Here is a 27,644-nt window from a genome sequence, read left to right on the forward strand (position 1 = left end):
TCCCCACCGCGTGGGGGAAAGGGCACAGAAGACCTGGAAGCACACAGATTGTCTGGTGGGTGAACGGGGGACAGAGCCATGATCCCATGCTGCCGGGCAGGCGAGCCGGGCAGACGCCCTCACTTCCTCTGCGCGTGTGGTTTGCTGGGAGCCACCCGTGGGCCCGCAGACTCCGGCCCTGCCTCCCACGCACCGTGCTTAGTCAGAGATGCTCATGTCACAAGTTCAGTTTGGTTCTCAAAGGTTTCATACTAATTTGTTTTCTTGCCAAGAATGTATCAACACTTGGGGTTGTTTTCAGATGAGTACAGGAATATTTTCTAAGTCCAAAAAGTAGTAAGGAGATTTGGTTTCCATGTTTTCCGTGATTGAACAGAACAGAAATGTTATTTTATTTAGCTAAATTCTGCTTTCCATTGGGTTAACAATGGAGAATTATCTTCACATCTCTAACATTTATCAAAACAAGATGATGATGATATTAATTAAACAAATGCAGACGAAAGCCCATGGATGGTGAGCTCCTTGGAGATTAATCATCCTTACGTCCATCATGCCAAGCATACTTTCGGAAGTTCATAAATGGTGCACAAATGTAAGCTTTTAAGAAATTATTATTTGTATTGCAACATCTGGCTTCTATTTTGCTAATAATTTTTAAATTCAATGCACACTTCCTGGGGGGCAAATTTTATTGAAGAAATATGTAAAATCAGAGGGACACAGCTCAGTGCATCTTGCACAAACAGAACACACCCACCAAACAGAAGCCTGGAAACCCCCCGGGCCTCCTTCCCCTCACTAATAGCCCCCAAGTGTAGCCAATAAACAGTTTTCAGCTTTGTATAAACAGAGTCAGCCGGCTTGCCCTGTGTCGCCTGGCTTCGGTTTGTGCGGTATACCGTGTGTGAGATTCAGCCGCGTGTGGCCGCCTGCACTCGGTGGGCAGAGGTCTGCACTCGGTGAGTGTGCATCCGTCCGTCCCTCCATTTGTGGTGTAGGCTGCTGTGTGTAGTCCTGCTAGGGACCTTCCTGAATATGCTTTATTTTATTTTACTGAAGTACAACAAAGTGCAAAAATTGTAAGTTCACAGCTCAGTGAATTTTTGCAGAGGGAACCACCCACCTGTGTAACCAACCACTCTCGTCAAGCAGAGACCAGCACCCCGAAACCTCCCTCCTGCCCCAGCCTCTGGCTTCTTTCACCCTGGGTAGTTACACCTGTTCTTGGAGTCAGTGCAGCGGGACCAGACAGGGTGTGCGTTTCAGCTTGAAGTTTTAAGCTTCTCTTTCAGGGCGGTCCTCTCTGGACAGTGGGCATGTGGAGGAGTGGGGAGCCATTTTACAGAACCTCATGGCAGGAAGCAAACATTTAAAACAAGAATGACCAAAAAGAACATGTACTAGTTAAAATCACAAACCGGATGGAAGTTAGGAAATTTTAATATTTATTATACTCTATATTTTTTTATGATGTTTTAATACCCCAAAACAATGTGAGTGCTCTTGGTGCTTTTCTTTGGGTGGTCATCTTTGATTTACCACATCGACCCTTTTCTGGTAAGGAAATAAAGTGAAAATAGAATTGAGAAGATCCAATTCTGGTGGCATGTGATACACGTAAATGTTTAATTAAAATGGTGTCAGTGGTGAGAGTGCAGGAGCGGGTCTCTGATGATGTCCCTGTCATGTGCGCACACACACGCATACCTGGGGCCACACAGCAGGTGTGGCATCGGCTGGGAAAGCCCACGTGAGGACGCTTGGCCCCGAGACGCTGCCTGGTGGTTGTCCAGCGTCTGTCCCACTTGACAGACCCATGGGGGGGGCTGCGCGTATGGAAGCTCCACTTCTGGTTTCTTCACACTTGTAATTTCTACCCAAGTAGCACTGAAACATTCCTTTCTCCACATATTTCTTTAGTTGGATAATTATTCCAAAGATTCCCTGAAGAAGCACTACAACCAGGAAGAAATTTAGGATGGTAGTATCACCAGAAAACTATTTTGACATTTTGCACAGCACGGGGAATGTACAAAGGAATTTGAAAGATAAGCTGTTTAGACTTGGCAGATCTCCACATGTCCCTATTTGGTGGGATGTGAAACACATAAAAATTGTTAAAGCAGTGACGTTAAAGCTCTACCTTCCATCAGAAGCAGGGAACAAGTCAGGAAATCAAGGACTTCACTGTTAAACTCATTCCAAATATGCCTTCCTACAGAAGATACGTCACAGCAGATTAGCACGGCAGAGCGTGTGTGTGTGGGCCTGTGCTCCGTCTCTCTCTCACCCACACACACTTGCCCACGCACACGCGTGCACACGCAGACAGCACAGCACTTGGCATCCTTTGGTTAAGTAAAAAGGCGCTCTCTCCCCTGAATTAGCGAGCCTTCCCCCTTCCTGCGTTCCCACATGGAGCGCTCACTTTAATGTTGAGAAGAGCTCCCTGTTGGTCTGAAGATCAGAGGAGGACCGGAAATAGGCTTCATTTCAAGCTAAAGTCACTGACCTCCATCATTCCCCTTCCTTCTTTGGCACTCGTTCTGCATATCGTAAATCTCTGGGAATTTTTAGAACTTAACATACTTTACAGCATTAATGCTGATGGCTTGACTCTCTGGAAATCTTAAATCGGGGCAAGGAGGAAAATGGGTATAATATTAATTATTTTGTCATGTGCTGAAACGTACAAAGAGACTGGAGCAGACTGGAAATGATACTTGTTTTAGGGGCTACTTCATTGTACCTTTTGCCTTCCTTTCACATCGTATTTTTTAGTTTCGCTTAAAGTGGCTACGGAAGGTTGTGTGAGCTTGCGCCTCTGCCAGACTTCACGGAGAGCTAATGATGTATTTTCCTCTGTTCAGCTTCCACTGGAGGTAGCCTCTTATACTCTTGTGGTAGGTTAGTGGCTGTAGGGTCTGCTGGGAAGAGGCTAGAAGGACTGTCAGGAGTGACGTGGTTTTCATTTGGTGGTTCTGCACCGTTGGGGATGTAGATGTGAAGTATTCCTGCCAAGAGCTGTCTGGGGTTCTCCTCTCCCCATGGTCTGGGTGACCCCTCTAGTGTTGGCCGTGGATAGCCCACTTCCACAAGAGAGACCAAGGCTCACAGCTTTCTGACTTTTTGGGTCTTCAGCCACATACCCATTTTCAAGTGGAGGATGTCTGACCAGCTTCCTCGGCCATGACCTGCTGCTCGGGAAGAAAGCACAGGCTTATGCTTTCGGTACTTAGAGTCCTCCAGTGAGGGGAAAAGCAGGAAAAAGAAGGATGAGTACTTCACAGAATGTACACATTCTTCCCGTTCTAGAATCTGGAACAGCTGGATGGGAACTGGTTGATGGGGCCCAGTATGTTCCAGACGCTGGGAAAAATGAGCAGCCCTTATAAACTCCCTCAGATGTGTGGCCAGCAGGGAGCTGCCGGAGTCTGTGAGACCCTGCTCGTCTTTTGATTTTGCTGAGGTCCAGATGCAAAATGTAATTCCTCAGGAAATCACGACATTTGTGACATAGTCTTTAACACATTAGATCACCCATGACATTTTGAGTTTGAGCAACATACAGTTCATTTGCCCTTTTATACTTCGTAATTCACTGCGGGGAGTTGAGACGTGCATCACTTAAGGCTCTTATTTTAATTAGCTGTTGCAAAGTCATGCATTACACCTGATTGAAAAGGGATCCTTAGAGCGTCACTGGTGTTCTTTTTAGCAGTGCACCCTTGAATCACAACTAAAATACCTCTGTGTGCCTGGGTGATATCCAGCATGGGCCATTATATGACAGCGATGTTAAGGACCAGAGTAGTGATATTTCAAAATAGATTTTAGGGGCGCCTGGCTGGCTCAGTCAGAGAAGCGTGTGACTCTTGATCTCCGGGTCGTGAGTTTAAGCCTCATGATGGGTGTAGTGATTACTTAAATAAAAACATTTAAAGAAAGCAAAATAGATCTTATTTAGCAAAGTAAACATGCATCTTATGATTTTTGTTGGTCTAAAAATTAGTGTTTTTTTTTTAATGGGGCCATTTACGTAAAATGCTAGGCCACCCAGAATGTGAAACAAAAATCATGGCCTAAAAATGCCTTTAGTTCCGAAAAGCTGACCATAACTTAGGTATTATTAGAATGATCAATTCTTTGGAATTGTCTTTTCGGGCCAGAATTGGTAATAAAACTTCCTAAAAGAATAAAACAGATAAGGAGCCGTGAATGTCTTTTGTCTGGGATTTTTTTTTTTTTTTAACTTTGTTTGATATATAGTATAAGCTGGTGGGGGCAGGGTGAGGATCTTTTATTCCTATGATAGAGCCTATAATAAAGGCTCTAGTCCTTGATTTCTCATCTCAGATTGCCCCCAAAGTTTGCCATGACCTGCAGCCTTGGCCGAGATAAAACTGGCCATTTGTTATGCACGCACGCGGGGTGTGTTTCTGTCGCAAAGGCACAAGAAGCAACTTGACCCCAACATCCACAGCCGTGGCCCTGCAACCTCTTATCTGGTGTCCCTTGCAATGAAAGCATTTGCTGAGAGCTTAAGGGAACAGTTCCAGGAAATTCATGTTTATAACTTCCCTCAAATTAAATGGTGATAAGCTTCTGAGATTTTAATCAGCATTTCAGAAGAGAAAACCCAGAATCACCAAATAGCCATTTTGAGCTTCAGTTATGTGATTCTCTGCCTACTCTGAAGTTTAGAAGAAACCACATTGACCTGTAAAGTAGACAAGCCCGTCCCGCTTCAGGCTGTTCTTGGGTTTCGGCCAACTAAGCCTGGGTGGTAGGTGGATGTTTCTTTCCTACCAGATAAATGAGTCTTAGCCTGGTTGATTTTTCCTTCTGGCATCTGTAGGAGTGGGATGGGGTTTAGCAGAGTTTAAAGAGCAGAGGCGTGTTCCTGAGTCTGGCTCAGGAGCAGGAGGAGAGCTGTAGGGCTGGGCTGGGGGTGGGGGAGGGGGCGGATAGACGGACCCGGAGCCCCAGGGACTCGCTCGCCTGGCTTTTCTGGTCTGGGGGCCCACCCAGCAGCTCCGGGAGCCCCCCACATCCCTGGCCGGGCCCATAGTCGGCACAGTCTCCTCTCTGGAGTGTTTACTCATGGTGCTGTTAGTGAGGCAGTCATCTGTTGGGAGCCGACCCACCCGTGTGGCTGCATCCTTCTGTACACTGTTATTCAGGCTGGTTAAATGGCCGCCAGCACCACCAACAGCCGACCACCAGAGGCTGGGTAGTCACTGCTCTGTTTCCTCCGTTCTAAGATGCCCATGTATTAATGCTTGAACAACTCTGAAGCTCCCGTATGTCTTCACAGTTGATGGTGAATCATTGTTTCATCAGTGCTCTGCTTTATTTCCCAGCACAGGTCTCCCAAGCCTAGGCTATGTCAGATGAAATACGGTCCACATCAAGCTTGGTGGGACTCTGGGCCAGCCCTGAGTGCTCTCAGGGTCCCTGGGGTGGGCATACAAATAAAGGCTGTGAGAAGCATTGGACAGGTGTTGCAATAGGGGCGTATCACCCACCCTCTGGGAGCCCGGGCGGGGCGCAGCCAGCCCTCAGGTGGGGGATGAGGCAGGAGATGGTGATGTGTGGGGTACGTCTCTTGAGTCTTTGAGTACTTAGCTTTGGGCATTTTGGATGAACCTTCTGGAGAATTTTGACCTCCCCTCTCTGGAAAACTCTCAGTGGTCACCAGATTTAGAATGTTGATTTGATTGATTTAGAATGTTAGGAGGTTATAAGATTGCATGCTGAAAGTTGCCCCAAATGTGAATCAGGGAAAGAAACAGACCCATCATCTATGGAGTCTGTTTGGACTGTTGTCAATTGTCCCCATTTCCAAAATATAAAATTAATAACAGCTTACTGTCTTGGAGGCACTTGTTCAGATTTCACTTTATTGAAGTAAATATCTCCAGATGCAGTTGTTTTATGCAGAAGATCTCCATGGCAACAGGGCTAAGGCTTGAGTACATTGTTAAAAAAATAGACTTCACATGATCACAGTACTATTCATAGTATTGTCTTACATTTGAGAAACTATGATCATTTGAAGCAGAATTTAAACACACATTTTATATCAGACCAAATACACAGCCTCTAATAAAGCTTATTAACTAAATTTCTTCTTGTCACACCCCGTTATATTCTGTCTACGACACCTGTGTCTATCTTGGTGTAAAATTTGGGTTTGACTAAGAGAATTGCAAATGTATGTAGGCACCATCATATTTTCATCTTTTGATCGGTTGGCAGTTTTACATAATGGAAGTTGGTGTCAGCCTCGTTAGCATGTTATATTGAACCTCCAAAGTCGTATTTCACATCTGTAAAATGGGATGGTAACACTTACCTCATGTGGCTGTTAGCTGGTCAAACAACATGATAGGTGATTGTAGCATCTGGTGGGCTTTTAAATACATTAGTTCCCTTCCTCTCCAGCTTTTTTTTTTTTTTTTACAGGATGCTACTTTATTTTATTTTTTTCATCATGATAAGTGCACTCCTTAATCCCCATGCCGCCACCCATCTCCCCTCTGGTAACCATCAGTGTGTTCTCTGGAGTTAAGAGTCTGTTTCTTGAGTTGTCTCTCTCTCCCTTTTTTTTTCCTTTGCTTGTTTGTTTTGTTTCTTAAATTCCACATATCAGTGGAATCATATGGTATTTGTCTTTCTCTGACTGACTTATTTTACTTAGCATGATACTCTCTAGCTCCATCCATGTTGTTGCAAATGGCAAGATTTCATTCTTTCTTATGGTTGAGTACTATTCCATTGTATCCTACATCTTTATTCATTCATCTATCAGTGGACACTTGGGCTGCCCCCATAGTTTGGCTATTGTAAATAATGCTGCAAGGGGCGCCTGGGTGGCTCAGTTGGTTAAGCGACTGCCTTCGGCTCAGGTCATGATCCTGGAGTCCCTGGATCAAGTCCCGCGTCGGGCTCCCTGCTCAGCAGGGAGTCTGCTTCTCTCTCTGACCCTCCCCCCTCTCATGTGCTGTCTTTCTCACTCTCTCTCTCTCTCAAATAAATAAATAAAATCTTAAAAAAAAATGCTGCAAGAAACATTGGGGTGCATGTGTCCCTTTGAATTAGTGTTTTTGTATTTTTTGGGTAAATACCCAGAAGTGCAGTTGGTGGCTCATAGGGTAGTTCTAGTTTTAACTTTTTGAGGAACCTTCATACTGTCTTCCAAAGTGGCTGCACCAGTTTGCATTCCCACCAACAGTGCACGAGGGTTCCTTTTTCTCCACATCCTCACCAACACCTGTTGTTTCTTGTGTTTTGATTTTAGCCATTCTGACAGGTGTGAGGTGATACCTCATTATAGTTTTGATTTGCATTTCCTTGATGATGAACGGTGACAAGCATCTTTTCATCTGTCCATTGGCCATCTGGATGTCTTCTTTGGAGAAATGTCTGTTCATGTCTTCTGCCCATTTTAAAAATTGGGTCATTTGTTTTTTGGATGTGGAATTGTATTAGTTCTTTATATATTTTGGATACTAACCCTTTATTGGATATGTCATTTGCAGGTATCTTCTATTCTGTAGGCTGCCTTTTAGTTTTATTGTTTCCTTCACTGTGCAGGAACTTTTCATTTTGATGTAGTCCCAATAATTTATTTTTGCTTGTATTTCCCTTGCTTCAAGAGACATATCTAGAAAGATATTGCTATGGCCGTATCAGAGAAGTTGCTGCCTGTGCTCACTTCTGGGATTTTTGTGGTTTCAGGTCTCACATTTAGGTCTTTAATCCATTTTGAGTTTATTTTTGTGTTTGCTATAGGAAAGTATGGTCCAGTTTCATTCTTCTGCATGTGGCTGTCCAGTTTCCCAACACCATTTGTCGAAGAGTCCATCTTTTTCCCATTGTATATTTATTTCTCCTTTGTCAGAGATTAATTGACCATGTAATTGTGTGTTTATTTCTAGGCTTTCTAGTCTATTCCATTGATCTGTGTATCTATTTCTATGCCAGTACCATACTGTTTTGATTACTATTGCTTTGTAATATAACTTGAAGTCTGGAACTGTGATACCTCCAGTTTGTTTTTTCCAAGATTGCTTTGGCTATTTGAGGTCATTTGTGGTTCCATATAAATTTTAGAATCGTTTGTTCTAGTTCTGTGAAAAATGCTGTTGGTATTTTTATAAGGATTGCATTGAATGTACAGATTGCTTTGGGTAGTATGGATATTTTAACAATGTTTGTTCTTCCAATCCATAAGCAGGGAATGACTTTCCATTTCTTTGTGTCATCTTGTATTTCTTTCATCATTTTTTCCCCCCTTTCATCAGTGTTTTATAGTTTTCAGAGTATAGGTCTTTCACCTCTGGTTAAGTTTATTTGTAGATATTTTATGTTTTGGGTATAATTGTAAATGGGATTGTTTTCTTAATTTCTCCTTCTGTTGCTTCATTTTTGGTGTATAGGAATTCAACAGATTTCTGTACATTGATTTTGTGTCCTGGGACTTCACTGAATTCATTTATCGGTTCTAGTAGTTTTTTGGTGGAGTCTTTTGGGTTTTCTACATATATTATCTTGTCATCTGCAAATAGTGAGAGTTTTATTTCTTCCTTACCAATTTGGATGTTTTTTATTTCTCTACATTGTCTGATTGCTGTGGCTAGGGCTTCCAGTACTATGTTGAATAAAAGTAATGAGAGTGGACATCCTTGTCTTGTTCCTGCCTTAGGAGGAAAGCTCTCAGTTTTGCCCTATTGAGTATGATGTTGGCTGTGGGTTTTCCTATGTGGTCTTTATTATGTTGAGGTATGTTCCCTCCAGACCTACTTTGTTGAGGGTTTTTATCATGAATGGATGTTGTACATTGTCAAATGCTTTTTCTGCATCTGTTGAAATGATCATACGGTTTTCATCCTTTCTCTTGTTGATGTGATGTATCATGTTGATTGATTTGTGAGTATTGAACCACCCTTGCATCCTGGGAATAAATCACACTGATTGTGTTGAATGATGTTTTTAATGTACTTTTGGTTTTGGTTTGCTAACATTTTGTTGAGATTTTTGCGTCCATGTTCATTATGGATATTGGTCTGTAGTTCTCTCTTTTTTGAGATGTCTTTATGTGGTTTTGGTATCAGGGTGATGCTGGCCTCATAGAATGAATTTGGAAGTTTTCCTTCCTCTTCTATCTATTGGAATAATTTGAGAAGAACAGGTATTAACTCTTTAAATGTTGGTAGAATTCGCCTGTGAAGGCATCTGGTCTTGGACTTTAGTTTGTTGGGAGTTTGTTTATTTATTTATTTGTTTGTTTGTTTATTTATTTATTTAATTACTGATTCAGTTTCATTGCTAGTAATTGGTCTGTTCAAATTTTCTATTTCTTCCTGCTTCAGTTTTGGTAGATTATATGTTTCTAGGAATTTATCCATTTCTTCTAAGTTGTCCAATTTGTTGGCATATAGGCTTTCATAATACTGTGTTATAATTATTGTATTTCTGTGGTATTGGTTGTTATTTCTCCTCTTTTATTAGTAATTTTGCTTATTTGGGTCCCCTCTCTCTTTTTTTAAAAGGAGTCTGGCTAGAGGTTTATCAGTTTTGTTGATCTTTTCAAAGAACCAGCTCCTGGTTACATTGATCTGTTCTATTATATTTTAGTTTCCATATCATTTATTGCTGCTCTAATCTTTATTATTTCCTTCCTTCTGCTGGGCTTGGGTTTTGTTTGTTCTTCTTTTTCTAGCTCCTTTAGGTGTAAGGTTAGGTTCTTTGAGATTTTTCTTGCTTCTTGAGGTAGGCCTGTGTTGCTATAAACATCCCTCTTAGAACTGCTTTTGCTGCACCCCAGAGATTTTGGGCCATTGTGTTTTCATTTTCATTTGTTTCCATGTACTTTTCAATTTCTTCTTTGATTTCTTGGCTGACCCATTCATTGTTTAGTAGCATGTTATTTAACCTCCATGTATTTGTGCTCCTCCAAGATTTTTTCTTGTGGTTTGATTTCTAGTTGCATGGCATTGTGGTCAGAAAAGATGCATAGCATGACTTCAATCTTCTTGAATTTGTTGAGGCTGGTTTTGTGGCCTAATATGTGATCTATTCTGGACAATATTCCTCTTCTCCAGCTTTTATTACATGCTTGGGTTCTTTTCATTCAAGCTTTTAACTGAATTAAAAATCAGTTCTTTAAGGTTGGGCTTAACATCAGCTCCTTCATTTATTTCCTCTTTGCACAAATGTTTGTTGCATGCTTGTGTGTCCTTGGGAATTCGAGGGACAAAGCATGGACTCTGCTCTCCCAGGTCCTCAGTTTCCTTGGTCTCAGGTCTGAAACTCCTAAATCAGAATCATAGCCTTGGAAATATGGGTGATGTCCTGTTAAAATCATCTCTGGGGAGGCAATTTCAAAAGTATAAATGACAGCCTTCCCTTTGTGGACCAAGTAGTGCTTTGATTTGCTCTACTCCAGGCTTGCTGTTTCATCTGTTAGGGCAAGAGAGAGAAGCCACAGGGCATGTACGTGATAACCCCATTAGAGCAAATCTGGATCTCATATTTTAAGGTTGTGCTCCTAATAACAGGGTAGGACATCTCCCATAAATGGGTGAAGATGCCAAAATCATTTCAATTAAAAAAGTGACCTCAATTTGCAAGAGTTCTTCTATTTAAAGACGTTTTCCTCTTCTTCCAGGGTGGTTGTGCTGGCTCTGGCTGTGGGAAGTGTGACTGCCATGGAGTGAAGGGACAGAAGGTAAGTGGCCAAAGCTTAAGTAGTAACAGTTCGTTTTGAATTGCATTCAATATGGAAATCATTAGAAACGACATTAAACCTAACCCAATAATCAGCAATTCGTGTTAAAACCTTATTACTATTTTAATAATGTCCCCAGAGTGATACAAATGAAGCAAAACCAGGCTTAATGTGGTGTCTAGGAAATCTCAACGGCAGTTCTCCAAAGACTCTGATAATTAGTGGCAGTTAATGGAGAAAAAAGGGATTCAGTTTATTTCCTTTTCTGATTCAAGAAGGAACATATGTATTGGCAGAAAATCTGTTGAGCCAATAGTATTCTTTGGAATCCATGTATAAGCATAAAACTTAGCATTTCTCTCAAAAAAAGAAAAAGTTTCTATTGCACCTGTGGGCCTTTATTCAAATTAGTATTTTTAACCAATTTTTAATTCATAACGCGTTTGTCCAGATTTATTTATAAAAACAGTAAATATTTACTGTTCCCCAAATGCCACATAAAATATTTTTTTTCGAAGCAAGTGCTCCTCCCTCCCATGTGAGAATCATTGATCTGGATAAATCGTTTTCATTGGAGGGCAATCCATACATGCATTTTAGTTTTTTGCGAGAGAGGGTGCCTGCTGGTTTTCCCCAGCAACAGTGCAGCATCCGGAAATTGCCTGGAGCGGTCCTGGAAACCAGGTGTGGCAGTGAGAGGACAGGGCCTGGAAGCCAGTCAGCCTGTTAGTGGTGGGGGCCTGAGGCAGGTGGAGGGCGGAAGAGCCCTGCTCTCCAGCCGTGGAGGGTGTCAGCCCGGCCAGGATGCCCTTCCCCGGCCCCCGGCCTGCTGGAGGCCTCTATCAGGTCACAGACTCACTCTCAAAATTCAGAGAATTCTGTAGAGAAAATGGTTTTGTTTCTTTTTAGCCACTTGCTGAAGTACCAACATTATTTTTTTAAAAAGATATGCTCCTAGTTGGTGACACCAGTGTTACCTGGATAGTTTTTGAATAAATGCAGTATGTGAAAATATATTGATATCTTTCAATATCAATCGTGTCAGCTATAACTCACCTTCATGTTCTGTTCATCTTCTTATTTGGCAAGTGTGCATTCAAAAGAGGGATTTTACAGTAGAGGCAAGTATGTTCACACCACAAAGAATCTTTTTTTTTTTTCCTTTTGGTCTAACTTGAATTATATACATAAGCACACTGAACTAACAAAGAAATTCTTAAAACTATAAAAAGTAGAACCTATGTCAGCAAAGGGGAAATGAAGGCCTGTATCAACACCATTGTGTTTTTCTTGTAACTTAAAGCATCCAGGGTTGGAGGGGCAGGGGTCGTGTGACTCACTCTCAAAGAGAACACAGTCCGTCCCGGTGACTTTCAGGGCTCCCCCCTACCCCCCACCATCCAGCAGCTGCAGACCCCTGGCACCCCCCCCGCCCATAGCTCTGGCTTTTTAGACTTCCTATTCTGTGCATATGCTTTCTAGCCGGCTTCATTTTCATTTTTACCAAAAATCCACCCGTTAATATGTAACCGGGTAGACTGATCTAGGTAGAGCTTTCCAGGTATTTTTGGCTGAGTTTAACATGACTTGAGGACAGCTAGTCAGGGCCTTGGTTCAAACATTGTTAGAGAAGGCAGGGCCACGTCTGAGTCTCGGGCAGCATCTACACCCAACCCCGCAAGGAAAGGGTCTTGAAACATTTCTTTTCAAAACTAAGCATTGAGGAAATACTTGCGGTGGCTGGTACGCTCAGATCTTGACCAGGAAACGTGCTGTAGGGCCAGCCTCCCACTTGGGTCCTGGAAGGTCTAGGGGGCATTGAGGGCAAAGATGTGCCATTAGACTGTGCTCCTTCCTTGTGATGAGGGGTCAGGCCAGCCTTGCACTGTGACCAGCCAACCTGGGCCTTGAAATTGAAAAGCCCCAGTGCTCCCCTTGGGTTTGGGTGGAAGGAGTAGAATTCTGCTCTCCCCCTTGCTAAGCCTCTAGAAGATTTCCCAGCAAGTAGACCAGACATCCGGGATCCAGGCCCTCCATCACCTTCCCTGGCTGACCCCACTCTCTCAGCACCCAGTCTCCACCCACTTTCGATTTTCTACATTATTCTTAAAGAAAGACTATTTAAAATAAAATACCTGTAAGCTGTTGATTAAGCCATCTGTTTTAAAAGACTGTAATTGTCAAATGGATTCAGAAGGCCTCTTGAAATCTAGGGGAATAGCCAAATGGTTTAGTATTATGTCCTTTCAACAAAAAGTGAAGATCTGTTTTCTCCTCTTGAGCAGAAATATTTTAGGTCCCATGGTTCACATAGCAGGCATGACCAAGGAAGAGGTCCTTTCCCCCCATGGAAAGAGGACATTTTAAACTTCCACTAATTGTCTTGGAACCGATGTTAAAATAATCAGTGCAATGGCCTGAGATAGTGGAGCACAGCTGAGCTGGGATTTCAGATGCGGGGCCCCCTCTTATCCCAAGGTCAGAGAACAGAGACATTTATTCTCGGCCAGCACATCAGTGAGAGAACTTGGTCCTTCTCCACTGCCACCCATTCTCAGAGCGAGGCCTGGACATGCTGCTAATCAGGTGCAAATGCAAAATGAACCAAGGGTTTAGAATCACAGAACTTCAGTCTGGTGGTTCAGTTCACAGGCCTGCTTTTGAGCTCCTGCTGGATGTCTTCAGTTCTCCTAGGAGTTATTTGGCTACTCTCTAATGTCTACAAGTTAAATGAATTTTGACCTCTTTTTAAAAGTAGGATAACATGAGCCACATAACTCAGAAAGAGTTGAAGTTACCTAAGTGGGACAGAGTGTCAGCTGCCTTAGAAATGTGGAAATCATGGTTTCTGAGACACGTCTTTTCCACATCTCCTTGAGGGACACTTTCACAGATTGGCTGTTTAGAATCCACTGACGGACACTGGAATGTCTCCAGTATCGATTACCAAATCTTTTTTGGCTAAGTCCTGTTTTCCATGGAGATGTCATTAGTTGGCAGAATGTCTTCTATTCTCCAGATACCATAAGTAAGTGTTAATGCAGCAGACCCGTGGCCATGTTTCCATCCCACAGTTATCGATCTAACCCTGGGTGTCTTGCTCTGAGTTCAACAGTTGAATTCATGAGGCTTTCACAGGACTTCAGGGCCTGGCAGAATTGTTTGTTTTCCCACTTTCCTGGCTGGCGCTCAGATCTTCAGATGTTTTCTCTTAGGTAATTAATTTGGTTTGTACACAATGGCTTTGTGTTCTTCCAGGGACCTCAGCACTGTGGGAATGTTATCTACTTAAACTGATTAGCGTTTTGAATGCTTGCTTACGCAGAAATAGCCAAAAGTTAAGCTCTTCTTTTGCTTGATAACCTGATTTTCTCAACTATGTGAGATAGTAGGAAAGACAACGCATTCCCAAGAGCTACTACTATATGCTTGGGAATTGGCTATTTACATTTTGCCGAAATGGAGTTTATATAAGAAGTCTTTCAGATATTTTCACCATGGGAGCCCACATTTATGTAAAGCTAGCATTCTATTCTGTGGCCCTGCAGCATTCAAAACAAGGAACTCCAAGTTAAGCCAGAGAGGGGAGAGGTATGCCTATGAAGTAAGTAACAAAGTTAATTGGGAGCAAATGATGGCATTGCAGGACAAACAGTAGAAAGAACAAATGGTACAGTTGTTCTGAGAAAGGAGCAACCCTGAGGCCCAGAGCCCTAAAAAAGAGGGACGGCTTCCCAGATGAAGTAGGGCGCAGGCGTATTATGTGTCCACTAATGCCCCCACCTTGCTTGGATAGAGAGTAGGGTCACCTGTCACTCACGGGCATAAGGATGCACATGGAATTTCCCCACACTAATCCCAGAAAACAGCTCTCATGGCCAGTTGATCAGTATATCCTAAAAAAGGCTTGGTGGTTCCTAATAAAGTGACTCTGGAAAGGGATAATCTTAGCCACGGTCTTGGGAGTGGAGTCTTTGTTACACAGAATTATATTATTTCTATTACATAACGAGAACTGCGTGGGTCTCTTGCAACTTCTCAGTGTACTTGAACCTGCTGGTACCCCGATCCTTGCCAGCGACGTGGGGGAGAAGCTCACTATGCTGTTATTGCTGAGTACGCTGTCTGCTCCACACTCAGGGTCTGCACGCTGCTGCTCGGTGATCAGATAGGCCAGCCCCAGATCGCTCGCAAAGCAGAGAATTTTGAAAATGGAATTTGTTTTTGTCTAAAATGTGTGCCTTATCTGATTTTGGAAGGGTGGAGAAGTCTGGCCAATTTGGAAGTGGTTCTGTTTTGGGCCCTGGAAATCTGGGAAGTAGTTCATGTCACTCTTTTTTTTTTTTTTAAAGATTTTATTTATTTGACAGAGAGACACAGCAAGAGAGGGAACACAAGCAGGGGGAGTGGGAGTGGGAGAGGGAGAAGCAGGCTTCCCGCTGAGCAGGGAGCCCGATGTGGGGCTCGATCCCAGGACCCTGGGATCATGACCTGAGCTGAAGGCAGATGCTTAACGACTGAGCCACCCAGGCGCCCCATTCATGTCACTCTTTATGTGGGATACTCTTTTCTCTTACTACAGGGGATGCTTCACAGCTTTACCAGCCAGTTGGTTCCTATATACATTTGCCACAACCAGTAACCATCCCACCTCCATATAAACCTGTCTGTCTGCATCTTAACGTTAAATTGTAGCTTCTGCTAATTCACAACAGATCTCGGTAGGACAGGGAAATCCTGGCTTTGGGGTGTCAGAGCAAGAAAGCAAAGAGTTGATGCGTATTGAACATCTACCTTGGGTCAGGCACAGTGCTGAAATTTTTTAATGTGTATTATTATTATACCCATTTTCTAGTTGAAGAAACCAACTAGTCCAGGGTTTCTGAGTTTTGGTACTATTGACATTTTGGGTGGGCTAGTTTTTTGTTGTGGGGAGGTCCTATGCATTGCAGGATGCTTAGCGGCATCCCTGGCCTCTGCCCACCAGATGCTAAGAGAACCTTCCACTCCATTTGTGGCAACCAAAATGTCTGCAGATTTGGCCAGATGTCTCCTGGGGGCGGGGAAGAAGGGGGAGCAAAATCGACCAGGATTGAGAGCCACTGAAGTAGCCCCATCTCTTATAGGGAATTATGAGGTAAGCAACAGGATTCAAGCGCTAGTCGGTTCCCATTCAGGATAAGAAGACCCTGATCTGGGAGAGCCCAAGGAGATGAACTCATGGTTCAGAATATCCTCAAGTCTTGGGCAAGCTCCTGTTGCCCTAAAACGGAATCCACGGGGTATACACTGCGCTGCTGGCCACCGGCCAAGGAAGAAAGCAAAGCCTTTCTCTAAATGGGTAGTGAGGGAAGGGATTGCTGGACGACCACAAAGAAATGGACCTATTCCTTTGGGGCCACAGGCGGACCTCCCAGTTCCTGTTCCAGACAAGCGTCCACTAGGTTAAACAGATAACCACAGGGAGCCCTCTTGTCTGTGACACAGAGCAGGTCAGAGGTCCTGTGCCCACATCTGAGCCCCACTCCCCACTGGAGGCAGGTTAGGGGAAGCCTGGTCGGAGTAATCCGCCTTCGCTCACGTTCGGGGATCTTCATTCCATACAGCATTCAGAATAAAACCTTGAGGGGAGGGTTTCTCGGGTCAGTGTCAGAAGATGCACGAGCATCTACGTGGCGGGGATCGTGGTGCCCCGACCCCTTCCTTCAGGAAGTCCTGGCACATTCCCTGTCCTGTAGGAAATCCATCACTCTGGTCAAGAGGGAGTCACTCTGTTACTTACGTATTGGGCATACCTCCTTGATTTCTCAGGAGGCGAATATGGCCACATTTCTTATGCATTCTGGACATGGTCAGAGACGAGGGTCATCAGCTTGTTCCTCAGCCGCGTCTACAGCTGAAAACAGGCATCCTCTCTTTCCACAGGCTGCTCAGAGTTGCCGTGTGACAGTGAATCCGTCCACGTGCACTTCTCAGCCGTTACTTTGCCAGGCACTTGGAGAGATAATAAACAAGTATTTTTAGGGTCTTTCTCTCAAGGGCACAAGACATAAGAAAAAAAGTGCAAAGAATGCTGTAAAGCTAGTCATATCTAAAGACAAGAGAAGAGGCAAAACTTCCCCTCTTTCTGTGTGCCATTTTACATTGGCAATTTTCCATCAGCTGCTCTTGGCAGAGACCTCACCGAGCCCGCTGGATGGGAGTGTGGGCATCAGCCTTGCACGTCTTACGGCACTCAGAAATGCCTTAGGATCTGACATTGCTTTAACGATAAAGGATCTCACTTTCTTCTATGACCATCAATATAGAGCCTGCTCATATTCCTCTTTCAATATTAAGTGAAACTCTTTTTTGAGACAGGGACTACATTGAATGGGTATTTTCTGAGAATTCAGTAGTCTTCAATTTATTCATGTATTTCATTGATCTTTTAATTTACTCATGGCTAATAATAGAAATATTTTTAGCCATGATTTCATTATGAAACAAAAAATACTAGAGTGCTTTGTATGTTATACTTTATATAACGACTAATTATTCTCTTTTCACTCTTAGTATAGAATTACATATACATATTATATGTTATCTTATTATTTTTTGTCAGGGTATTGAAAATCTCTTTCCCATAAATTAAATTATATTAACCATTGTTCTAAATATTAAAGGTGTCATATTTATCCTAGAGAGTTAATGTTTTCCTCAAGTAAATGAAAGTAAATATTCTTTGTGTAAATTCTTTGAAACTTTGGGTAAATTAGCTGATCTGGACTAATAATGAATCGTTACTTACTAAACACTCTGTGAGAGGCACTGCACTGCATTTGAATTAGTGAGAATTTCAAAATCTAGTATATTTAAAAATAAATTCCATTTTTCTACTAGTAAGATTTGCAATATATACAGTCAAAATGCAGAAGAAAGTGCTACTTACCACAAAATATTAGGTTTAGTTAATAAAATTAAGATTTGTTTAGCGTATTTGAAATAACTTCTGCTATTTTTGATACTGGTAGGATATCTTTTTTTTTTAAAGATTTTATTTATTTACTCGACAGAGAGAGACACAGCGAGAGAGGGAACACAAGCAGGGGGAGTGGGGGAGGGAGAAGCAGGCTTCCCGTGGAGCAGGGAGCCCGATGTGGGGCTCCATCCCAGGACCCTGGGATCACGACCTGAGCCGAAGGCAGACGCTTAACAACTGAGCCACCCAGGCGCCCCTGATTGGATATCTTTATTTTTATAAGTGTTTTTGAGCATTTCCGAAAGGCAATAGTGTGTAGTTTGGCCTTTCCCCAAACAATGGTCCTAGGAGCATCTTGAGATGTTAATAGATGTTTCCTTTGGGATGGAATAAGGAAGAATGTTCCAAGGACAAATGTGTTTGGGGAACACTGAGTTATGGCTTAGTGGTTGTTTGTTGTTTCCATGCTGGGGCATCTCAGAATCTTTAATAAGCTTCTGAGCATTCAAGGCTTGGCATAGCATGTACCATTCTCCAGATGCATTTGGTCATAGACCCTTCCATCTCTCAGGTTAGGGAGGGCCTTTAGGGAAGAATGTCATTGTTGGATTAAAGCCCCGATTCTCGTGGGAGCTCCACCATCTACCAGCTGAGGGTGTCTCATCAAGTCACGTCAACCAAGTTACCCTAAGAAAGAGGAAGGTGGCCTTTGACCTGCAGTTTCCCAGAGCTGCTAAAAGGGTCAAGTGGAAGGCATTGTGCCTAAAAGCACTTGGGAAGTTGAAAATGTCATATATGGGTACGTGTCAGCTTAGCGATAGCGGAATTTTAACGTTGTGTGAATATGGGGACAGGATTTGCTGGCTGGTCCAGCTGTGGGTGGGTTCCTGGACGGAAAGACAGAGGTGGAGCCCGCCTGGTAGGGGCATCCCAGTTCCCACGTGAAGTCTGCAAGACCAGAGACACGGACTGGTTACACCTGTGGCAGAAGCTCTCCCAGGACCTCAATTAAAGAGATATTAGGATGTTTTCACAACCACAGAACCATTGTTAGGCAGCATGTTTATAGCTTTTGGAAGCTTTTGGTGCAGGAAAAATGAGATGCACTCACTTGGGAGGTCTGTCTGGAAACACCATCCAATTTCTAGTCAGTGTTGTGATTTTATCATCCATTTTCAGAATCCTTATCCCTTAAAATATGAGGGGAACCAGCTCTCCCTTTATGCATTCCAAATCCCCCTGCAGGGTTTTCTGAGCTGCTTTTCCTGACACGCGTGTAATTATAGGCGTTGCCTGAGCGCCTCCCCTCCCCCAGCCAGCTGTCCCTGTTCTAGAGATTTTAAAAGGGGAACCTCTGAGAAATGTCCTTTATTTTTGCCATGGGAGGGACCGAGCACTCCACATGCCTACTCTAATCACTTTGGGAACAATTGGTGTTCGTTGGAGGGTCCGATGGCATGTTCCTTCTCTGCCCATTGGCGGATACTGTGGGCTAATACACTCTCTTTTCCATGTTTTTTCTGGTGTCTTATAATGCCAAGATTTTTTCCAGATGTCTCCTATTTCCTATTTCCACATATTACACATGACTCATCATCTGGCAGAGTCCTCATGAGAATCAACATGGGTTCCCACATTCACCTACTTTTGTCTTTTTTATCGTTCTTTGAAAACAAAGAATGTTTAAAAATGTGCTTGAACCCACGGGTTACAATGGTAACAACACGCCATAGGGAAGTCACTACGAACAGACCCATGTTCAGTGGGTTTATCTTATTCTGCACACAAGCCAGGTGGATGTCTCACGTCGGCTTTGGACACCACGGCAATACTCACTCTCCCCTAGCACAGCAGGGACCGTGGGCTGTGCTACCCCACTTCCGTCCCTCTGCCTGTTTCTCTCCACTCCATAAAATCTGCCCCTTATCATGTGCTTCTGAGACATGTTACACTCGTGATACATTACAATCATAAAAAAACTGACACTTTTTTATTTGCAGCTGTATTTGGAACACACCTCATCCAGTGCAGCTTTAAAAATAGTGATTTGATCTTGTTTCCATGTTTAGAAGGAGTAGCAGAAAATTAAATTTCCTGACTGGAATATTGTGTCCTGTGACTTTTAAAGTCCAGAATACCTCATGTGAGTGGACGATGTCATCATGGTGCTGGGCCCCGATGGCCTTCGTCTTGACTATGCATGGGAAGAAACAGTTTTTTTTGGTAAATAGGATCCTGAGAAAACATTGCTTGTCAGGAATGTAGCTTTTAGACACAGCAACATGTGACTGTTTTAAATCAAGATCAAAGACAATGTAAACCAAACCCTGACAAATGAAAATGGTGCATTTGGGTTTTCCTCCTGTTTGTTGGTAGAGTATCACGAACATTGAAAATATGTTTCCAGACCGCACATAATGAGGCGAAGGAATTATGTTGTGTGGGCGTGGAGAGCTGCACCCACAAAGATGATATTAGCAGAACCTGCATCCTTGTGAAGTGGCTCTCAGCACAAGGCACCATCAAACAAAGGAAGAATTAGTCAGCGGTAACGAGCAAACCAGATACCGGTGGGAAGTGGTGCCCCTCTGTCTTCTTTCCCCTTTGGCAAGTCCATTAGAAACGTTAAAGATGCAGTTGAACACGGTCTGGTCTCCACGGTGGCTGAGCCCGCCGCTTGACCACATGGTTTTATAAAAGTACGATGCTTATCTGGCCCGAAGATTTTAAATTCCTCCCCCATTTATTCATAGGGGAATGTGAGGAGCTAACAATGAATGGTTCTTGGCTGGTTGCTACTCTGCCACCATGACATCATTCCTGGCTTCAAGTCCTTCAGTAGGGGTTCTCCTTCCTTAGCATGAGGGGTGCTGACCCGCGTGCTTACAGACCAGCAGACAGAGCGCTGAATGGTGCTTCTGGTAATGAAGAGTAGACACGAATCTCTTACATGTCTTGTGTGATTGTGAAGTTCTATCCAAATGGTATTTGATGGATGTCATCGAAGCACGAGACGACCATCTGTGACTTCACTGATTCTACGCAGGAAATCCACGTTGTAAGTTGATGTGAATTCTGAGAATTTTAGTATCTGGCTAACGGCTTGATTTTGAAATGGCTTTCCCTAGAAAGATTGGTGAAGGAACGAAGTTTATCTGTAGTAGATCCAGTGAATTTTTGGAGCCGGAAAAACAATGTCAGCCATCCCACCCCACCCGCCCTTCACTCTGGGGGTCTTACTGAGCTTCGGCTTTGTGTGGCGGTGTGCCAATGGTCGTAGGCAGCGGTTAGCAGGACCGGCGTGACGCCCGCCCTCATGGCTCTCACGGTATTGGCACCAGTAACCCCAGACTGGACATTTTGCCATCAGCCGGAGGGAGACAGTACTGTGAGAGCGAGCCCCGTAGAGACCAGAGTTGAGCTGGAGTCTTGGGCCAGGGAAAGGTAAGCCGAACCTTCCCTGAGCAGGCGCCTAAAATTCAGGCAGCACGCTCGGGGCACATGAGTTAGACCCCCTAATCTTGTTTCCCTGTTTTCCATCCCATTTGCCCTGATCTGGGGTGGAAAACTGGACACTTTGGGAAACTCCCATGGATGACAGAACCCCCTGCACTCCTCCCCCTCACAGTCTTACTTCTGCATATGAGACCCCAAATCGTTAAAGGACATATTTTTATGAAAGTGAAGTTATTTGTCAAAAAGCAGAGCGTGTGTCTTTCCTGTCAGCCCTTGGGCTGGGACTCCTGCCTCTGGCCTGGTCAGTGTTTCGCGGACCAGGGTGGAAGGCACCGAGACAGTCTTGCTCCCAGACTGCTTCCTAACCCACGAGGCCAGGAGATGCTGTACTTTCTCCTGCATCGGGACACCGCACCTTTTCTCCTGGCGGGTGTGGCTGGAGAGTGTTCGGCGACGCTTCTCCTCTGAAAGGAGCTGCAGCGGCAGAGGTCTGGCGTCTCAGAGCGAACACGGAGGCCCCTCGTGAAGCGCGGTACCTCCTCTCATTCCAGACCACACAGGCTGAGCCCTGGGAGCCCGGCAGGGAGGCTGTGACCCCGCAGTCTCAGGAGGGCCCGGCGGGGGCGTCCTGGCTTCCCGAGCCCTGCCTCCCCTCCGGGTGTGGGACACTCAGTTCTCTACACGAGACGGGGACCCGACGGCTCACTGAATGCCTGGTCTGCCGGGGCCGACGTAATCTATGGCCGGGGAGACGTCCGGCAAAAGCCAAGAATAACATTCTAAGTATGACTTGCAGTCATGAAGCAGAGCAGTGCTGGCTTTTTCCCTGTGGACGTGAGATCGCTGACCTGTGCCGAGCAACCCGGTCCTTCGGGCCCCTGTGGGCCTGGGGCCATGAGCGCCGGAGCCGAAGCCCCAAAGGCTGTTCGACTCCCTCGGGCACTCTGGACACGTGACAGCGCTGGGGGGGGGGAGTTCAAAGCCTACGCTGCGCAGGCACCAGGCACCTCTTTTTCTTTCCTTTTTAGAAATTTGGCTCTTCACCTCCCTCCCACCTCAAGCTTCTATTCCCTTCCCGTTGCTCACTGGCTTCCGTTCTGTTCCCTGCACAGACGCACCTCGTGCACCTTCCCGAGCCTCACGGCTCGGTTCCCTGGGGCCTGTCTGCGGGTCACCGGCCGTCAGTGTTCATGCGCGTGTGAGCGCACGCAGGCACGCATGCGCACGCAGACGCGCGCCCCATCCCCCCCCCATACACGCATACGCATGCGCATACACGCCCAGCCAAAGATGGCGATGTCTGGCGCCTGTGTCTCTCCGGTGTTCTTGCGCATTTCTCAGTCAGAGAGTCACTCTGATCAAAGTTGAAATCTCCAAGGGGAGGATGGGGCGCTGGGCGTCAAGCACTTCCGGGTCGAAGTGCCGGAAGGCCTTCCCGGTAAAGGCCGGAAGGAACCTTGGCGCTGGGCCGTTCCTGACCTTTCTAGAGTGAAACGCTGTTGTGTCGGAAGGAGCTCTGGTATGCGGTCCACGTCAGCGGGCTGTGCTGAGCCGAAGCCCAGGAAGGTCAGGCCCAGAGTGGGTTAGTGCTTTCCCAGCCGACGTCGGCTGGGCCGGTGCTTGCTCGCCGAGGTGTGCGGAGGTCGGGACGGGGATGCCGCCGCTTCGGCCGCCGTGCGCGCAGCCGGCTTCTCCAGCCTGCTCACGTGGAGCTCCGCGTTTGTTGAGCCCTGTTCGCCATCTGCTTCTCGTGCCGGCGTTCTGCTTTGAAAGATGTCGACATCCCTGCGCGGGAGTCCGCATGGCCGGGCAGCCGAGCCGGGGCTTCCTCCCTGGCTCCGCTTCCCCTTTGCGAATCGGTTCGCGCTCCGCACGTCATGTCTGAGATTTTCCTGAGGGGTCGACTATGAGAGGAGCTGAGACAGCTGCTCCCATGGTCGCCCACCTGGCGGTCGTTGCTCAGGTGTGGCCTCCCGCTCTCGGGGAGGCAGCGAGCCCCGAAGGGGAGGGAGAAAGACGTGGTGATTACGAAACCATTCACAGGAGCGGCCGTGAATGCCCTTCACGCCTCACTCCCTTGCCTTTTTAACGTTCTGTTCTTAACCCAAATGTGACATTGAAGTTCCCCACCTTGGGGGCCGCTCCTGCCCTTGGGAAGCGTCCCTTCGAGGCTCTCCGCCTCGTCGAGGGACACGTGCTGCAGCGTGGTGAAACAGGTGTCCTCCTCGCGGTGTGAGCCGAAGGACCGTTCTCCGGGTCAAGGGGTGCTTCACACAAAGGGATCTCTACTCAGTGGGGGAGGTTTACAATTCTGTTGTTGTTGTTTTTAAGATTTTACTTACTTGAGAGAGAGCACAGGCAAGGGGAGTGGCAGGCAGAGGCAGAGGGAGAAGCAGACTCTCCGCGGAGCAGGGAGCCCGATGGGGGGCTCGATCCCAGGACCCTGAGAGCATGAGCTGAGCTGAAGGCAGACGCTTAACAACTGAGCCATCCAGGCGTCCCTAAAATTGTGTTGTTTGAAAGGAATCTGCTTCACTCGGTGGCGGATGAGAGCGCACACATGTCCTCTTGCGTCCTGTCAGATATTTGGTTCCTGGCACAGCCCTCTGTGTTCCATCACATAGTTAAGTAGAAGTTCTAGGAGACTGTAGGCAGTCTTATTTCAGAAGCAAATCATTTGTCATTTGCTCCGCAGTTACTCCATTCAGCTGTGGTTGTGGGGCTCCCTCAGGAGCAGTGTCTGTTTCCTAACTTACCACTTCGGATGGGTGGGTGCCAGGAGGCCCAGGTGGATTTAGGGGCCTGGGAGGGGCAGGTGAGCTCCTTGTCATGACTGGGTGTGTTATTCTGAAATTCTGGACCCAGATAGGCAACCACACTATTTTTACATGGAGTACCAAACAGCTGTTAGATGATGACTCTTCATCTGTTTCTAAACCCAAGGTGCTCATTTGCCCTGGGGGAAGCATTGACTTTGGAGCCTACTTATTCTTTCAGAGACGCTGGGTGGGTTCCCACTGGTTGGGAATTCCCGTGGGAGCTTTGAAATCTTGAAAATAAGCACTTTTATATGTGGGGCAGGGGACAGGGGAAGGCCACTTCAGGGTATTTGGCTATCAGCCTCCTCTTACCAAAGAGAAATCGAGTTGGTCATTGTGTGGGATGCCAGAGTGGGGAGCAGAGGGGCAGGGCAGGAGGTGTGGCCCAGCCTTCCTCTTCATGCACTGCCCCCCCCCCCCACATCTACACTTCAGGTCATCTATCCTCTAATTTTTTAAAAAAAATTTAAATATGGAATACAAGGTAAAATGTCACACATTCAATTCTACAATCTGTAACCTATTTTTTACAAGAACATTAATTTCTCCAGTTTACAAACTGTAATGCAATTTAGGCAAATTTCTGCATCTTCTCTCCTAGCCAAAGAACATAATATCTTAGTCTATTGGATTAAGTAATAATAAGAAAGCGAGAAACTGTCTTATAAATTGAACCTTTGAAACCTTTACAAAATATGTGTAGTAAAAATGGCACTAATTAAGATCCTACCAACTTAAACTTTTAAAATAATTTGGCCAGGGCGCCTGGGTGGCTCAGTTCGTTAAGCGACTGCCTTCGGCTCAGGTCATGATCCTGGAGTCCCTGGATCGAGTCCTGCATCGGGCTCCCTGCTCGGCGGGGAGTCTGCTTCTCCCTCTGACCCTCCCCCCTCTCATGTGCTCTCTCTCATTCTCTCTCTCTCAAATAAAAATAAATAAAATCTAAAAAAAAATAAAAAAATAAAATAATTTGGCCATACCTTGGGTTAAAATATATCTCCACATTATCTTTTGGAAACAGGCTTGCCAATTCCATGAACAACATTGTGGTGAACGGAACCTACCCTGTAAGGGAAGGCTGTTTTTAAGTATTTAAGAAGTAGTTATTGATTGTGTTTATTTATGCACCATGATTTTGTATTGATTGAGCAATTGTACACTTTACTTAGCTATTCAGGTGTAAAATCAAAATCTTGATCCATGAAGCCCCTTCAATATCTTGCTTAATTCCTTTCCTTGAGTGACCGTATATGTTTTAAGAGAATTAATGAAGTTTTTACTGAAAATAGGTTAAAATTCAGTTATTAATTCAGATTGATGGTGTTTGACCACAACTTTTTCAAATTACTGATATTAAGTGAATTGTGGGTTTTATAAAACCTCACGCTCTTCCAGTATTGCACTGTATTATACGGGCAGAATTGATTTGTCATGTTTCAGCTCTTTGGAACTGTTATTATCTTTTGGGTTCTGAGCATGATTAATGATGTCTTGAAATTATTGCTGCACACTGAGGAAGAATGTTGTTAGCAATGAGGTGTAGCCAAGTCCCTTTGTGGGAGGGAGAGCAAACAAAACCTGTTTGTCATTGGACACCTGTGGGCTACAAATAGAGAGGGCCCTGAGGCCGTGGACATGGATGAGTTGGTGACCATGTGGCCCCACAGACTCAGGCTCATGTGAGAGAATAAACGATATTCCCAGCTGGGAAAGAATATCAGATGTATTCATTAAGAAAAAAAGACCTTGTGCATCAGATAAATGAGCAATTTCTTTAAAAGAAAATCTGTCCTTTTTTTTTTTTAAAGACTTTATTTATTTGATAGAGAGAGATACAGCAAGAGAGGGAACACAAGCAGGGGGAGTGGAAGAGGGAGGACCAGGCTCCCTGCTGAGCAGGGAGCCCGATGCGGGGCTCGATCCCAGGACCCTGGCATCATGACCTGAGCCAAAGGCAGATGCTTAACAACTGAGCCACCCAAGCGCTCCTGTCCTATCTTTTCAATACCCAGGGAATCCTTATTTTCCATTGTCAAATTTAGCCTCAAAAATAAGAATGAGATAATTCATGGGTTATGACCGCTGGGAAGGGAAAAAGGTGACCCTGCATTTTCTTTCTCTTAAGATACTCTGTGGCTTTATAAGAAATGCAGTTGACCTGATGGACTGAGAAATCTTGATCGTAAATGCAAACTGTATGTAAATACACGTGGTGCATGATCACGTGCTCCGTGTCTGATGCAGCGCAAAGTAGGGGAATACTCAATCAGATTTGATCCTTCGTGAAATCCGGTGTGAGGCAGGTAGAGTCCTCCCATCTTTCAGACGGCAAACCAGATTTTCAGAGAGTCCTAGTGGCTGGTGCTGGAGCTACAAACACAGTCTCTTGGTTCCTAGGCAAAGGTTCTCCCCACCATGCAGCATTATCTGTGCCCTCACTGAGGCAAGAAGGTAGGAAGTAAGATCCACTTGCTAACCCAGAGCAAGGATGCCTATTTGCAGTCAGGTTTGAAAATAGGATCTCCAACTCTGTCCTCTTGGTGGGCTTATGGTATTTCCTTGGAATCTTTAACACTTTGTGTTTCCGGATTCACTCCTGAAAATATTTAGTGAGCACCTACTGTGTGCTCTCTGTGCTAGGCGCTGGGGAGCAGGGAATGCCTCCTGGCAGGACACCTAATTTTGAAAGATAGTAACATTTAACCCACATTTTTTTTTAAGGAAAAAAAAAAAGAACAAAACAAAAATTTTCTCTTAATTGCCAATTGGCAGTTTCTCTCAAGGTTAAACCTAAAGGATAGCTTGTATGCTTTTTGTATTATTAATTATAATTACTATTGTCAGGATATTTTGTTTGCATTTTTCATATTTACTGTTAACACAGACCCCCAAAAAATCCCTGACCTAGATTGTGGCACTTCCTGACTTTTATGTGTCCTAATTTTGTTCAGGATGCACGCATTTCCAGGATCTTGTCACACACCCACAGACGTTTCCAAGTTCAGGTAATAACATCCTCAGTTATGGTCTGTTTAGGTGCTGTGCACTGATTGCTCAAATTCATTTCTCAAATTCACTCGATTCAGATCGCTCAAATTGTTTCTCGAATTCACTGATCACGTAGAACACATCTCTTTAAATCTCAAGGTTGTTGGCGATAGTGAAAACGGAGCAAACTGTCTTTTTGAATAAAAGATGTATTTTTTTTCTGTCCAAACTCAGCTGCTAACTTCTTGCTATGTGTTAATGACCTTGTTATTTTGTTGTCCATTATTTTCCTGCAACCTCTCCCCTTCCCCAAATATTCAGGTTATGACACAGAATTTTGATAAACCTCATGGAACTTAAAAAAAAAAAAGGTGCTGGTGAGTGAAAGTGCAGGTCTCCTCAGGCATGATCATTGCTCCCCTGCCCAACCCCAGTACAGTGTCCTAAGCATTCATTCATAAATAGAACCCCTGTGTAGGGTCTCTTTCTAGCTGGTGGCTTTGATGCTCCTGCACTTTGCTCAGCTCTGTGCCTGTTGGACCAGTGCCCCCTCCCCACGCTGGGCCGATGCTGAGCTGCAGCTGGATTTTGCCCCCTACTCACTGCAGTGTGCAACATAGACAGCCTGCCACAGCCAGAGGGATGGTCTGAGCTGCAGTATAGCACTTTTTCTGTACTGTTT

At 44.9% G+C, this 27,644-nt stretch overlaps 1 protein-coding gene across 1 annotated transcript in view; it reads left to right on the top strand.

Annotated features, from left to right (window-relative positions):
* COL4A1 (collagen type IV alpha 1 chain) overlaps nt 1–27,644 on the top strand; it is a 136,187-nt gene that overhangs the window by 46,957 nt on the left and 61,586 nt on the right. The window contains exon 2 of the mRNA XM_021695995.2: nt 10,679–10,738. Coding sequence (XP_021551670.1) covers nt 10,679–10,738 — 60 coding nt within the window. The remainder of the gene's footprint in view (nt 1–10,678; nt 10,739–27,644) is intronic.

The sequence above is a fragment of the Neomonachus schauinslandi genome, chromosome 3, assembly GCF_002201575.2.
Source record: "Neomonachus schauinslandi chromosome 3, ASM220157v2, whole genome shotgun sequence".
NCBI lineage: Eukaryota > Metazoa > Chordata > Mammalia > Carnivora > Phocidae > Neomonachus > Neomonachus schauinslandi.